The sequence below is a fragment of the Aphidius gifuensis genome, linkage group LG2 (genome assembly GCF_014905175.1).
Source record: "Aphidius gifuensis isolate YNYX2018 linkage group LG2, ASM1490517v1, whole genome shotgun sequence".
Taxonomy (NCBI): domain Eukaryota; kingdom Metazoa; phylum Arthropoda; class Insecta; order Hymenoptera; family Braconidae; genus Aphidius; species Aphidius gifuensis.
Window position 1 is genome coordinate 27,238,790 of NC_057789.1, and position 16,583 is coordinate 27,255,372.

General features: G+C 24.2%; 1 protein-coding gene across 1 annotated transcript; it reads right to left on the reverse strand.

The window, feature by feature from the left end:
- Positions 1–435: 435 nt before the first annotated feature.
- On the reverse strand, positions 436–15,982 carry LOC122850674 (A disintegrin and metalloproteinase with thrombospondin motifs 20-like). Its single transcript, XM_044149807.1, has 20 exons — positions 15,883–15,982; positions 15,727–15,782; positions 7,604–7,966; positions 7,248–7,515; positions 5,571–5,663; positions 4,937–4,985; positions 4,579–4,792; positions 4,464–4,474; positions 4,029–4,178; positions 3,798–3,950; positions 3,563–3,714; positions 3,138–3,474; positions 2,967–3,052; positions 2,518–2,883; positions 2,252–2,424; positions 1,919–2,166; positions 1,459–1,837; positions 1,232–1,381; positions 799–1,137; positions 436–702 (listed from the first exon to the last, which is right to left on the reverse strand). The coding sequence occupies exons 1-20, from the start codon at positions 15,953–15,955 to the stop codon at positions 436–438; spliced, it is 3,927 nt and encodes a 1,308-aa protein (XP_044005742.1). The 5' UTR covers positions 15,956–15,982.
- Between the last annotated feature and the right edge of the window lie 601 nt (positions 15,983–16,583).

The following is a 16,583-nucleotide window of genomic DNA, read 5'->3' on the forward strand; positions in this document are numbered from 1 at the left end:
AAAAAATATATATATTTAAAATCCCATACGATGTATGTAGGATAATAGTGAAATATATTTTTTTTTTAAATTGTTAAAAATAATTTAATAATTCAAATAATTTCAGTTTTAAAATTAAAATAGGAAAAATATTAGAGATTTTTTTAAATAAAATTTATTGAACAATATTTAATAAAAATTAAATTATTTGTACCTGTTGTCTTTTTGATTGTTTAATTACACTTGTTGTAAACCTTCATAGATCTATTTTTAAAATTATGTGCTGATTTTATTTATTTATTTTTTTTTTTTTTTATAAATTATATTCTTGCAGCTTTGAGCGCAAAAAATTAAGTATATCATTTTTTTAAACGTTTTTTTTTTTACATCTTATTTTGTAATTAATTATTTTTAAAATTTTTTATAATTTTAATGAATAAAATTTAAATATTTTAATTAATGCAAATGACAAGATATGAATGATTTACGAGCATTTTTAACTGATTGGCTGAACAATTCAGTAGCCTTATTATAACATGAATCTTTTGTCCTTAAAAACTCTGTTGTATAATCTTGAAACTCTTTCGTGCTGGTTCTAAGTGCCTCAATTAATTCAGTAGCAAATTCCTTTTCAGAATTACAATATTTTCTTGATATTTCAATATTGTTTTCACTACAATTGTTTTTGAGATTGCTTGTATGAGTATACATTTGGCGCCCACGCTAAGTAAAATAATAAAATAAAAAAAATATTAGTATGAAAAATTTAAAATATAAAAGAATAAAATAATATATACGTGAATGAAATTCGTGACTTACCTTTATTTCGGAGTTAATTTGATTGATTTTTAATATGAAAGTTTTTGATATAGTAGTGAAACAGTTACTTAGACTATGAAATGCACTGTCGAGATTCTTTTTTATTGTTGCATTAATTGTGTCATCACATGTTTTGTAATCAGCTCCATGATTGTGAGCATTTTCAGAATCCTTCTGAAATTGAATGAATGAATTTTTTATTTGTTGATTCTGCTGTTCCAGTAATACTCTTTCATCGTTTTTAAAAATTCTCTTCAGTTTTAAGCGTTGATTCCTTAAATCATTTATGACACTATCCATTTTTTGAATTAATTTTAAGGCTCTGTCATAATAATTAAGCTAAGCAAAAGAAATAAAAATTATTATTTAAGTTAATTTTTAAATTTTACATCTAGGCAATCATCATAACAATTTCATTTATCAATAAACTTACTTTTTTTTTATTTGGATCAGTAGAACGTTTATTGCAAATTTTTTTATTGATAGGCATTGATCCATTGCAAAATGAATTATCAATTGCTGTATTTCCATTTTGACATGTAACTTGTCTTTCTTTTTTACCTTTACCAAGACTAACTGAACACTGATAAATATTTAAACGAATATATATTAATTATAATTTAAAAAATTTTAATAAAATAAAAATATAATACAACTTACAGCTGACCATGGTCCTGCGACCCACTTAGGACATTCATTGAGACCACATGATTCTATCAGGTCTTTTTTTAAATTACACATATTTTCGTTTAATTTTCGTCCAGTATTGTCAATACACTGTGCTCTTCTTATTCTAACACCACCACCACCACAAGTAACACTACACTCTCCCCAATTTGAATATTTCCAGTTTGCAGAACAATTTGTATAACATTCTTCAGATTCAATTGGTTTTTCAATGTGTGAACAAGATGTTGGATCCAATTTTTCAACAGTGCTAATTGTTTCCTGAATAAAATCTCGTACACAATTGTAATTTATATTTCTTGTACCATGTCCACACTTTGCGGAACAGGCTGTTTTACTTTTAATATCCCATCTGTAATTAACAATTATTTATTTTATATTATAAAGATTTTCATCATTGTGTTATTTGTGAATATATAAAATATTCATTTACCGTAAAACGCAATTTGAATTACATTCCATGGAACTTTTTGGTTGTTTAGTTTCACAAAAACCATCTGCCACTATTTTACTATCCTCTGTTCTTTGGCATTTAATAACTCTGTTTTTGATACCTTGACAAGTTGCATTACAACGTGACCATTCACCAATTTTCCAATCATAATTATGTCGATTACTTCTACTTGGAATATAGAATTCTAACAATGTTTGTGTAAGTACAAACTCATATGTAAATAATACCTATTTATAAATTAATATGTAGACATTAAATACCGTATAAAATAATAATTATAACTAAATAAATTTTTAAATTTATGACAATTACCTCAACAATTAGATAATCGACAATAGGCTTGGTAATATTTACTCGCATGGAGACATCATTAATAACACTATATTCAATATTAATTCCATTTGATTCGTAAACTTGGGAGTACCGTTTTATACCACCTTTGACACCATTTAAAATATAATTTCCAATTTTAGCAAGCTTTAATGCTGCAAAATAAAAAAAATATAAGATAGAAAAAAAAATGTTAAATAAAATGCGATATAACTCTTAAAGAATTAATTAATACTAATTAAATTTACCAATGTAATTGTTACGATCAGATGATGGATTTATGGTGTACTGTTTAATATCAATATGATGACTCCCAGCTGGAATTGTATAAACGTGATGATAACTTGGTAGATTTTGATGTTCAGATGTTGGTGTAAAAGTGAATTTTTTTGTAATTTTATGACAAGTAGAATTATTTCCATTACAAACACCACAAATATCCAGTTCAGCATTTGAGTTTAATTTATAATCACATCCATATTTTTTGCATACACCATGAACACACATATGAGAATTGTCGCCTTTGCATGGAGTGCCGTCAATCACTTGATTTTGTGATGGATGATAATCTTTGTTTTCATTTTGACAATACAACACACAAGGGTAATCAGCAGCTGAGGAAAAAATAAATTTTTTAAAATATTAAACATTCATAAATACATATAGATAATTAAGTTTTATGAATTAAATTTTTCACCTTCATCAGATTTCCAATTGACACTTATACTTTGAATACCCACACTACTTAAATTTTTATTATTAAATTCAGCACACTGGCTGTCTCTAAAAAAATCAAAGATAAAAAACAATAATTAATCTAGAAAATTTTACATTACGTAGAGCAATAATTGAATTTATAAATAAAAACCTAAAATCTTGTGATCCTTCAGGGCATTTATTAGAAGCACAAATTTCATAATCTTTTTTTTTTCCTAAACAATATTGACCACCGTACATTGGTGTTGGATTATTACAATATCGATATCTTATTTTAATACCACCACCACAAGTTCTTGAGCATTCACCAAAATCTCCGTAATCACTCCATCCACCATTGACGGGTATCATTTTATTTGTCGAGATACATTCACCTTCATAGCATATTTTATTATCGCCACAAGTTGTGCCATCTGGCACTATAAGCCAACGAGACACAATATTCGCCATTTCTCTATTTTTATGATAACACCAGAATTTCCCACATTCTATTAATTAATTAAAAAAAAAAAAAATGAGTATATTATTTATATGTATAATTGTATCGATAAACAAAACTTGAAAGGTATAACTTACTTTCATCATCATTCAATTTAGTTGTATAATATCCTGGGCCCCATGCAATTTCACACGTTTTATTAAGTGAATACTGTTCACCTAAATGTCGATATCTTGTTTCATCAAATTTTTCTCTGGGTTTGGCAAGGAGACAGTCACCACCACCAGATCTAAAAATCAACATTATATTTGTTCATAATTATTTTTAAAAATATATTTATATGAAAAACAAATGATATATCATCATAATCACTCAAGAAATCGTGTAACGTATTCATCAGAACAATTGGACCACATCAACGGATGTTTATTTATTGCTTGAAAATTCATCAAATGTAATGATCTGTTTTTGTCATTTTTAAAGCATGTATTGTTGGGATAATCACCATCGTGCTTCATTCCCAATCTTCGTAAAAAAAATCCATTAAAATCAAAAAATAATTAATTAACTTCTATTTATCATTTACCAATAATAAAAACTTACAAATGACCGATTTCATGTGCGATAGTTGGTGCTGTTGGATACGGACCATCTTGTATTGCTGTACAAGATAAATTTGGATTGCATATTGTGCCTCCTTTAGCCAGACCAATTGCAGTACTATGTTTGTCACTATCTGGAAACAAGCGTTTTCTGGAACAAAAAAAAATATATACTTAAATTATGCATGAGATAGTTGAGTTTTAAATATTGACTTTAAATAATGCATTAAAAAACCTTGTTAAAAGTAATGCAACATGAGAATTATTTAAATTTCGCATCTGTGGATTATTGCGTTGTGTACTTTGCCATATACAAAAATTATTTTCTATTGTTGTCATCGGTTCATATTTATTTTTATCTAAAAAATCTTCATTTGTTGTTTCAATTTTTACTGATCCAAAAGCAATTGAATTTCCAAGTGAAAAATGTTTATACATTCTCGTTACCTAATTAAATAATAAAAGAAAAAAATATAATAAAAATTAATAATTTATTATAAGTATATAAATATGTTTAAAAAAATATTTATTTATATTTTTCAACTATTTACTTTTGCCATGATGAGTTTAATGTAGTCTTTAAGTTCATTTCCATAATGATCAGACATTGACTTGTCAGCAAAAATAATTATATTAATGAAATACTGATTATCATGATTTTCGGAAATCTGTCGACGTACTCGACTTAAAGAAAAACCATTTGATTGAATTTCTTCATTTTTACGTGAATATTTTTTTGAGCTTGTTTCTCCAGACATTGCCTCACTAAAATATAAATAATGTTTTAATTATCAATGGTAGAATTTTACACAAGATAAAGCAATTATAATGAAAAAAAAAATTAAAAATTTATATTTAGAATTTTAATTTGAATTTGTTGATTTAATTAATTTCACAAATGAAAAGTACCTGGGCCATGGGCTTGTTGATGGTTGTTCCCTTTTCCTTCTTAATTGATCTATAAATTTTTATTATTAAAAAATAAAATTAAAAATGTTATTAAATAAATATAAATCAATGATAAATTTATCTATAATAAAAATATACGTAATTAGTCGATAATTAAAATAAGAAACGTCACTAAGAGTGTCAGTCGTTTTATTAGTTTATTTTATTTTTTTTGTTTTCATTGGAAATTTATGATTATTTAGGTATTTTATATTTTGATAATATATTTCAAGATTATATTTTAGATAATGTGTTTTTTATTTTTTTACATATAGACTGAAATAAACAAAATAAAACCAAAATATTATTTATTTTTTTATCTAATCACTTGATTCTAATCACAAAAGGTTATTTTTAATTTCTACCGACGAATATATACGCATTACCTTATTTGGTATCACAAGAAAAAAAAAAAAAATATAATTGATATTTAAAAAAAAAATATCAATACATATAAAAATATGTATAGAGTGAATTTTTAATTTGCAAAAATCTCTACGGATCTGGAGAATTTTTCAATCATTTATATTACAATAAATCTGAAGACATAATTATTAGAATAAAAGATTTAAAAAATTATTTTAATTAAACATACCAGCAGTAGCTTGAACATCATTAAGATATTGATTATCTGTGAATTTTAAAAATTCATTAGACTGCCTGTGATTAGAAGCAACAATTAAACTAACTTTTGACAATACAAAAATTAATATAAATAAATAAAAAATAATTGAAAATCGTTGACACATCATTGCACTTGATGAAATCAAAAAACAACGTCTTGACATGACAAAGTTTTTAAACGTATTAAAATATTATTTTTTAATTTTACTTAAAAATATCGTTATCATTCACCTGAAGTTGACGGCACTTGTTGAAAAAAAACCAACTCGGACAATAAAAAAGATAAAAAATAATGAAATATTATAAATTCCGTTGAAAAATTTTAAAATAGAAAAACATATTTTTCTGTTTTTATCTATGATTCATGACAAGTCTTTAAATGGTATGAAATTTTTGTTTGACGTCAGCTACTAGTATACTGTATAGTTATTAAATTATTTTCAAAAATAAAAAAGCAATTTTAATTAGTCAAATTATCAAATGAAATTAATTACTGTCTTGACTTATTTTTTTATTTTAAATAAAATATGCCAGCCTATTTACAAAGTAGTCCTTTGACTGTATAAAATTATAATTAATAAAATGCCCGACATATATTGTGTAGTTAAATTTTTAAATATTATAATCAATATTAACTGGTTCAATTAAAATTTTGTAATAATCTCGTGATAATTTCTTGGGCTAATAATTATGTTTAAATACTGTGCAAATAAAATTAATTATAATTTTTATAATCAATTAAGTATATGAGTACTTCAACCATCGATAGAGTAGAAATAAAATACGTTTTTTATATATACCAACGATTGGAATGATACCGTTCAACGATTTAACAGCAGTAGATATTTAACTTACCGTTATTAAAGTCGCTCTTTAGTTCAGTGATAGTTCAGCGATAGTTCAGTCATTTTCTCAGTGATAGCGTTCAAAATTAAATTAATTTTTTCCCAATATTATAGAATACATATTTATAATCAAAAAAAAAAATTGAAAGTGTGTGCTTATTGATAATGAAAATATATATTTTAAATGAACATACCAATCCCAGCAATTTTGATATTATTGTCAATTTTATTTCGTTCAACTTCTTGAAATTTATTAAACTGTATATAACTTGGAGCAACAATTAATTGCAGCATTGAGAATATTAAAAAAATTAAAAATCGTATAATCATTGCACTTTGAATCATTGAACGTACTGAAATATTTTTAGCGCTTAATTTTGTTGAAAGATTTTTAAAATAACACTTGTTATTATCAATAACCGGAACTATGGTCTATGATAGTTGGAATATATAAAAAAACAGCTATTAAAAAAAAATGATAAATTTTACAACGTAAAATATGTAAAATGATATTAAACAAAAAATATTTTGCATCTAATCTATATCTAGTATTTTATTGTACTATTAAAATTTATTACAAAGTGAAAAAATTTTTAAAATGTTCAACAAAGTATATATTAGAAAATTCAAACACAAGTTACATATAAATTAACAATAACTAATAAATAATTTAGTTTATAAATAGACATTTTTTTTTAATTGTTAATTATTTATTGTTAAATAAAGTGAAGTTAATAACAATTAACATATGTTTTTTACAAAAAAATATTTCTGTACATAAAATATTTAGTCATATGAAATACACATAAGAGCAGATACTCGTATATCTTGCAAAAAACCTTGAAGTTTCATTAAAACATTTTCAAAACATCTACGTATTGAAATTTTCAATAAAGTAGCTGAATTTTCAATTTGACTTTTCAATTGTTTTTCAATACTCTCATATGTTTTCATGCAATAAATTACACGTGGCATTTTTTCAGCAATACAATATGTTTCCATATTTTTTTGTCCTGAATGAGAACAATGATACTCAAGTTTATCCAAATCTAATACCAACTGATGACCAATCTTTTTTTTTTTATAAAAATAAAATAACAATATACTTTTAAATTATTTCTATATAAAAATTTAAAAATAAAAATATAAAAATTTTTACCTGAAGAGCTAACTCAATTTCTTTAACACAATGTTCAAATGAGCTTGATTGACATTTTTGACTTTCACTGTAAACTGTTTCATTAGCTCTGTTAAGATCATTTAACATTGATTGATAACATCTATTAAGATTTTTTCGTCCTTGTTGTTGAGCCATTAGAAATTGATCTTTTAAATTAGCACCAAATGTTTGAATAGCTTGATTGATATCTTGAAATTGTTTATTATATGCATAATAAAAATGTGCACTGCCTTGAAAATCTACAAGTGTATTTTTTAAATTTTTATCAATTAATTTAACTCGATCTCGTAATTTTTGAACTGTTGGATTTACCAATGCTGCATTTTCACCATCAAAATTAATCTATAAAAAAATAATAATAAATCACAAGGTTAAAAAATATCATTATATATTTAAAAAAATACATATATTGAGATTTAAATTTATCCAATAATTGAGTTTGTTAATTAGATAAAATATTTTATACCAAAAACATATAAATTGTTGAGAAAAAAAAAAATTTAATATATTGTCTCATGTTCAAAGTTTTATGATAGCAGTCGAGTTTAATTATTACTGAGTATAAACTTAATACTCAAATGTATTTTATAAATTTTGTGAAAGATAATATATTCTCTTCTTTACCTCTCTAATTTCTTCAATGATTTATTATTATAATTTGAATTACTGGGTCACAGAATATTTATATAACGATTAGGGTATTATAATAAGCAGGTGATAAATTTTATTTGTACAACTTGTTTATGATATTAAAATTTTTTAATTTATCATCAATATTTTATAATAATTTTTATATATATTTATCCAGAAATTTTTATTTGATTAATTTTGGTAATTTTTTTTTTTTTTTTATCGTGAATTGACAAAAAAAAAGAAAAAACATTCAGACGATTTTACGAGTGAATTTAATAAGAAATATTTAAATAAATTTTATAAATAATTAAAAAATGCAATTTTAATAATTAATTAATTAATTTTGTTGATTTTTAAAATATTTAATAAATTTTTTAGTTTTCACATCGAGTAACTTGAAAGTAAAAAAAAATTGATAAATAAAACTTTTGCGAATAAATTTAATAAAATTAACAATTAATTATTAAATTTTTATTTTTATAATATTAAAATAATTTGCCGAGAAAGAAAAGAAAAATAAAAAAATTATTTGCTTACAAAGTTTAAATTAATTAATATAAACTATCAAGTATCTTTTGAGCTTTGTCTTGAGTCTTTCAAGAAGTGTAGAAATACAATACGACAGATGTCTGATACATATTCATAAATAATTGTATTTCAACCCTTCGTAGTTCACGGATTTGTCAAGATACCCGTCTGTATTATTATAAATATTGCGTGCTAACTGATAACGTTAATTTAAAATAAAAATACATATTGCATTATTATTTTAATTCTAAAATACTTGACATTTTATTTTTTTTTAAATAATTCAATCGGCTGTACTATAAGAGGCTGATCTTCTGCATTTATTTATTTAACAACAAACGTTTCGGTTGGAAATTCATATATAAATATGAATAATATTCAGGGGGTTTCGCTTTACATATTCACAAATTTTCATAATTTTCCAGCTTTGCGTTTGTTGTTAAATAAATAAATTAAAAACAATGAAAATATGCGTCCGTTCAATCAGCTTATAGTAATAAGAGACTGCTACTGTATTCATTCATTTAACACGATAAACACCCTTTACTTTTAGACACACACACACATAATATAAATTTATATAGATAGATATAAATAAATGAATTCGCCCTCAGCTAAAAAGTTTGATCAAACGTTCTCAAGTTTCGGGTAAATAGTTCTTAATGAATTACTCATTATGTCTATCTTTCTTCTTTACAAATACTTGAAAATAAAAAATCACTTTCACTTGGTAAATACTCGTAACAAAAATATTTATATTATTATTATATCATTAAAAATAATTGATATCAACTTAATAATTACTTTTCTATTAAATTCTTTAAAATATATAGCAAATAATAAATTAATTAGTGTGTCACTAATATCTAAATTTTAATTGACATTTAAATTTTATTATCAAATATCAATTGACATTAGATTCATTTAAATAATGTCAATATTATAAAAATTTTTATTTTCGTTTAATCATAATTCAATCGATCATGTATGTTGAAATTATCTTGAAAATTTATTCAGCTAAAATGGCGCCACGTCAATTTTAAATTAGCACTTGTTTTATTAATTTCCAGTGTGTTGAATTCATCAAAATTTTTTTCTAAAAATAAAAATACATTAATAACAATATCATCAGTATATAAAAAAAAATAATATAACAATAATAATAGAGATAAGAACAAAAAAAAAAAAACAGAAAAAATACATAAAAAGATTTGGGTAAGTGACTTTCGAAATTTTATATAACTCGCCAAAGATTTATCAAAAGTTTTTTTTTGAGGACGAAGAGCAAAAAAAAAGAGTGAACGTGACAAAGGACCTATCTTGACTGGACCACTTTTTTCATTATTATTATTATTATTCATTTATTTTATTTTATTAAAAAAAAAAGTATATATAAATTATTTATTATTTTTTTTTTTTTTTGTGTTTCGTATTGTAGTTACCTTTATTTTTATGGTATTCTTGATATTTTTTGTTTGTGGTTTTGTTGAAATTAAATTGGAAAATGGACACTGATGGTGCAACAGCCGGTTGCTAGGTGGTGTTTTTCTCCCTTCATTGCCGCACCCTTTAATCCATAATGGCCTTAACGCGTCTCTAAGTACTGATGTTACTTATATCTATTTTTTGTTTTATAAATAATTAAGCTTTATAAATTTTTTGTTAACCAAAATATATATATTGATTGAAGATTAAAATTTTAATTAATAATATTAAAGCTCAATTAAAAAATTTAAAATAATAATTTAATTTAAAAAAAGTAAACAACTATTTACACAGGTGGACAAAAAAAAATGGTGCAAAATTAAATAAAAGGTAAAAAATAATAATCTTAAAGAATAAAATAAATACATAAAACTGAATAAATAAATTCAGAATAAAATGATATATTAATTTTGGTATTTTAGATTATTTTTTATTTTAACTTTTGGAATTATCACTTTTTTAACAATACAAGAAAAATCTTGATATTATTGACTACTCTTTCTATTGGGTATCAATCAAAATGCCATTGACACACGCCAGACATCACTCACCCCTCGACAAATAAAGGGAAAGCACAGTGTACATCATCTGATTTTTTTTTTTTTTTTTCTTATATCCATTCTTATCCACACAGATGATTTATCTATACATAAATAAAATTCATCAAATACTCAATTGTTCATGTATTTAATACTACTATTAAATATTAATTATCTTGATTTTTTTTAGCTACCATTTAAAAAAAAAATGCAAGTCTTGAGAGAAATAACTTTGTCTCTTTTCTGCCAAATTCAATAAACTATTATTTCATGTTTTTATGATAAACAAATTGTTTTTATTTTTGTAATATTATTATTTTTCAATTCTATAAAAAATAAATTTAATAAAACTTCAATTCAGAAAGTTGTTTTTACAAATATGTATGTGAAAAAAAAAAAATAGATCTGTCAAGTACAGTAGATAAAAAATAAAAAAGTTAAATACAGAAGCTTTAAGAGAGAAATAGAAAGAGACTAGGGATTTTTCGGTTGACATTGTCAGCAAATTCTCGACAAGACTGTGTTGAAGTTACTTGAAGTGGCTTTTACAAAAGCGAACAAGATATATAAAATAAAATATAGTGAATGACATAACCAAAAAGATAATATCTGATATTAAAAAGACTAAGATTTTCATGTTAATACATAAACCAATATTCAATATGAATGTAGATTGCTCAATTTTAATAATCCACATAGTATTACTTGAAAGTCCTTTTAAAAAAAAAAAGTTGTTTGCAAAAGTACTTGAGAGTTTAAAGCATGTCTGACCATATACTGATATATATCACTTTAATAACATTTTATCCCTTCGTTTCGTCGTGTATCTCTTGTTGCTACTTTATTTTATTTATATATTTATATTTTACATACTTTTCCTTTTCTATTTTCATATATATATTCACTGCAATGTCCAAGACTTATTATTATTTACGATCTCTACACAACTGAAATGTGAATAAAAAAAAAAAAGAAAAAAACACAGGTGGTTCAACAAAACTGTAACTCAAATATATTTTTTTTTTGTTTTTAGCTATTTCATATTTTTAAAATAAATGAATGCCAAAGAAAACGTGACGATAAAGACAAGAATTACGATGTAAAACAGAAAAGACATATAAAATAAATATACATTTCACCCTGTGAGAATAATTCTTTCTTTTGTTGTTTTTTTTTTTTACCTTTTTCAACAAAATTGCTTGTTTTATATGCAAGTTAAACTCAATTTGTCTGTTTTGGTAAAATAAAAAGACATAAAAAAAAATAAAAAGATAAAAGGAGACTATTGCATAAGATATGATTGGTATAATTTTATTCTCTTTTTTATTTTCAGAATTTTTCTTCATAAGTTTGTGAATGCGTAAGGGACTTGAAGGATGAAAAAATAAAAATTCAAGGGATTAAATATGTATAAAGAAAATATAATGGAAGATGAAAGTAGTAATAGTAGTAGCAGTAGCAGCAGTGATGATAGTAGTAGTAATGATGAAAGTTGTACAAGTCTGGATGAAGTTGATGATGGTGACTTGGAAGAAGTGGGCACCATGTTATCATGTGGCCTGCGAGAAATTAATAATGAACCACCACCACGTGAAGAAGAAAACCAAATAGAATTTAAGAGACTTTTAGAATCCATGATGGAATCACGTGAGGGATCTGATGGTGAAAATGATAATGAAGAAAATAAAGAAGATGATGATGAAGATGATGAAAAAAAAATTAAAGAATCAGAAAATGATGCTGAAGGTAATTAATTTTATTAATTTTACTTTTTGATTTTATTTTCTTTAGAAAAAAATATCTAAAAATGATAAAAATATTTCAAATATTTCTCAACAAATCGAAGAAATAGTACGTGACTTTTAACGTCATTCAAAAGCTATTGAGCATTTTTTTTTTATATTTTTTTATACACAAGAACATACAAGACGACGTGAGATTTAGCATAATTTGAAATTTTTCGCTTGTTACATAGATATGAATACGTGACTTTTATCGTAAATCATATTTTTTTTTTTTTTTTTATTTATTATTATGTTTCTTATCAGTTCAAACAGTTTTATGAAAAATTTATGATTCATAATCTTTAGGTTTTATTTATTTGTTTTTTAATTAATACAAAATTTTTTTGAAATTCTTTAACACTACTATATCACACTTGTGGTATTTTTTAATCTCCAATGAAACTTGTTGTATAAAAGAGGGAAAAAATTTAATGTTTTTCAGTGTTATCGAGGAAAAAAAAAATAGCAAATCGTTGAGCTTACGTATTTTCTAGACGCAATGCCTCAAGCAAAAAAAAAAAAAAATACAAAAGTAAAAAGTATACAAAGAACGGGCGTGGCAATGAAATTGAAAGAAGCTTATGTCGTGAGAAAATTTTCTGGGCAGTGCGGCTATCGAGCTTTTTTTTTTTCCTTTCTTTATTATAGTTTGAGAGGCAGCTTCAAGCCCCTATATCATTTCTATTGTCTCAGTGACTTTCTTTGTTCTCGCTGTAAACTCAAAAATCAATAAACAATAAATTATCATTTATTCATAATATTATTTATATATTTTTTTTATTATTATACGAATTAAGATATGAGAATTAAAGAAACGTCCTGAGATTAATAAGTCATCCCTAAAAAATTTATATATATTTTTTTTTGTCATGTAAAAGTTGTATAGGTTTTTTGATTTGATTTTTGATATCGAAATTTTCACGTGGCTGCTCATGAGTAATTAAATGGCTAGATCGACCATCTAGCTATTCACTTGAAAAGCCCCTTGCCAATTGAAGTATACACATAAATATATACTCACAAAAAAAATAAAAAAAAAAGGCAATTACCACAACGGTTGACCGTTGGTGGAAATTAACGTTATTGACTGAATAAAAATTTTTTCTTTTGGAAGAAAAAAATTTATCTTTCTTTCTCATCTTCATGGAAAGATTTCAAAGTTATTGTGCTCTGAATATTTTTTTTTTTTCTACAATATAAATCAATTTAATATTAATATAATATTCATAAATATTTATTTATTCATTGTTAAAAAATTGAGACCTTTTTTTTCGTAGAATTTATTTTTTCTAGACAATTTTCTGCTTTTTCATATTTTAAATGAATTTTTTTCCTTAAAAAAAATTGTCATTTGGCATGATTTTTTTTGCAGTGAACTGATAACTGAATTACAATAAAATTCTAATAATTTTTGGGTCTCTAACTAACCTTGACATTTAAATAATTTTTATTTTCTATAATAAAAAAATTCAATATTGAATAAAACTCAAATAAATTTTCTATTTTTTATTTAACTGATAGCTTATGAAAATAGAATAATATACGTATTATATTTTAAAGCAAAAAAATAAGTAATTTAAAATTTATTCGAATAATATTTCGACGAAAACTGAGCAATAGTTTTAAAATTTTTCACACTTGATACGAAAATCGAAGCGCATATGCTTTCACCACTGATTGTATTTACACGTGTGAAATTTATTTATTTATTTTTTTTTCCTTTTTTTATTCCCTCATCACTTCAACGTGTGTATATGCTTCGAATCTTTAAACTGAATTTTCTCTTTTTATACGAAGTTGTTCGGAATCGCAATATGAGATTTGCGATTACCATAATACCACTGGCATAAGAAAAATAAAAAAATAAAAAACTAAATCATTCGTCTCTGTATTTTGTATATTCTAAAATATACACTACTACTAAAAAAAGTAAAACGATTTAAAACTTTTCTTTTATAAAATACTTGAAAATATATTTGTTTAAATTTTTATAGAGAAAATTTTGACAAAATTTCCTTTTAAAAAAAACCAACAAAGAATTTTTAAACTTTTTTATTTTTTATTCCTCTTATTCTATATTTATTTATCTATTTTTTTATTCATTTGTTTTTTATCCATTATCTGTGTTGGATGTGTACGGAAAAAAGTCATGTTTAGCTCATACAAAAAAAAAAAAAAAATTGACCGCACGTCCTAACTTAACCGAGGAGAAAATTGGAAATTGCCTGGACGGGACTCAGGTATCGCCGTTTGATATACACATGTATATATATTTTTTTTTATTTCTAAACATGTAGTTGCAGCTCCATGACATGGGACAAACGAGGGTTAGACATACGTGTGAAGGTTAAATATATTTTCACTGTGAAAATTCAAAAAGTGAAAGAAAAAAAAAATCACGCAATGCGGTTACAAGAAGCTTTAACATAAAGAATAAAATCTTGAAAAATGACATCGAGGTTAAAAAGCTCAAGGATAAGAAATCACTTATATGACGAAAAAAAAAAAAAAAATCACACCATATACATTACTCATCTTGTGAATGTGAAAAATAGGGAAATCAAGATTTATATATTTTAAAATAATAATCTAACATGTCCCATAATAACAAGTAGATATCTTCAAACTAAATAAAAAATAAAAATACTACAAGTCCATGTGTCTGACTAAAATCTACTATTTCTACTTAATAATTTTTTTATCAAATAAAAAAATAAATTTTACCATTGACAATGTTGAAAATATAATTTATTTTCAAATGGGATAGTAGAAAATCCCTCTACTCAGTTGAGACGAAAAAAAAAACTGTTCATCCCATTTGAAAAAAAAACATAATATCAACAACAAAGAAGGTATAAAAAAATAAACCAACTAGAAAAAAGATATAAAAATATTCTCGAGTTCTACAAGAGTCATGTTCACTCATATGCGTTGACGGTTATTACCTGGTCGAGCATTGTAACATAAGCTCGGCTTTACACTGACAATTTACGAAAGAGGGGGTTAAAAAGATAAACAAAAATAAATAAAAAATGAAATGAAAATAAGGAAAAATATTATATAAGAGGTAAAAAAAAATAAAAAAAAAAAATAAATGAAGCTAGTTTTTGTGATAAAGTAATTCAATATATACCATGGTTTTTATGATCCTGCAGGAGCAGTATTGTCTTTCGTAATTCGTTGGCAAGTCTTTAACCACAAAATATAATGTTATTAATTTTGTTGTTGTTGTTGTATAAAGACTCAATATACGCTAAAGATATTTATATATATAAAAATATAAACATACCATATACAGTTTGGGGTGAAACATTAAGAACGACCATATCCATTTTTGCCCCAGTGAACCACACTCTCCCCATAAAATATATAATATACACCACATCACAACATTCACCATCTGCGAGTACAAGATCAAATATTGACTGTATAATGCTTCAAATGTTATCATAATATTATCTATCTACCACAAAAAAAAAATATAAAAATTACAGTTGATTTTTACTCTGACCCTTGGACACAAAACTGCCATTGTGAATTTTTCTTATCACAATATTGTATGCGATTTTTCTTGTCATTTAATCCACCAAAATAAAAGAGAGAGAAAAAAAAATCCTGACAAAATATTGTGAAGCACGTTTTACCTTATAAACCCCTACGGAGCATGTTGTCACAGTGACAATATAACATGAACTAGCCTTGTTTTTAGTACAAAAAAAAACAATAATAATAATATATATAAAATTTGTCTTTTATTTCAACAATGGAAGGGACAATCTTGTCTTATTGATCACAAAACACTGGGGACTATTAAAGTCAACAATAAATATTATACTTTATGACATAAATTGTATTTTTAAGATGGCAAAAAATAACAGAATAACAGAATAACATTCCGGTACGACTTGTTACGGTTACTTAAACAACTCACCCTTCAAAATATTTTAATAGTTACTTATCGCTTTGATATTATTATTTAATAATTTTAAA

Coding starts and splice junctions, on each gene's coding strand:
- LOC122850674 (XM_044149807.1), bottom strand. CDS start 15,955: ATGGGGAGAGTGTGGTTCACTGGGGCAAAAATGGATATGGTCGTTCTT. Junction 3,715..3,797: donor TACGTTACACGATTTCTTGA/GTGATTATGATG, acceptor GTTGATTTTTAG/ATCTGGTGGTGGTGACTGTC. Junction 1,838..1,918: donor AATTCAAATTGCGTTTTACG/GTAAATGAATAT, acceptor TGTTAATTACAG/ATGGGATATTAAAAGTAAAA.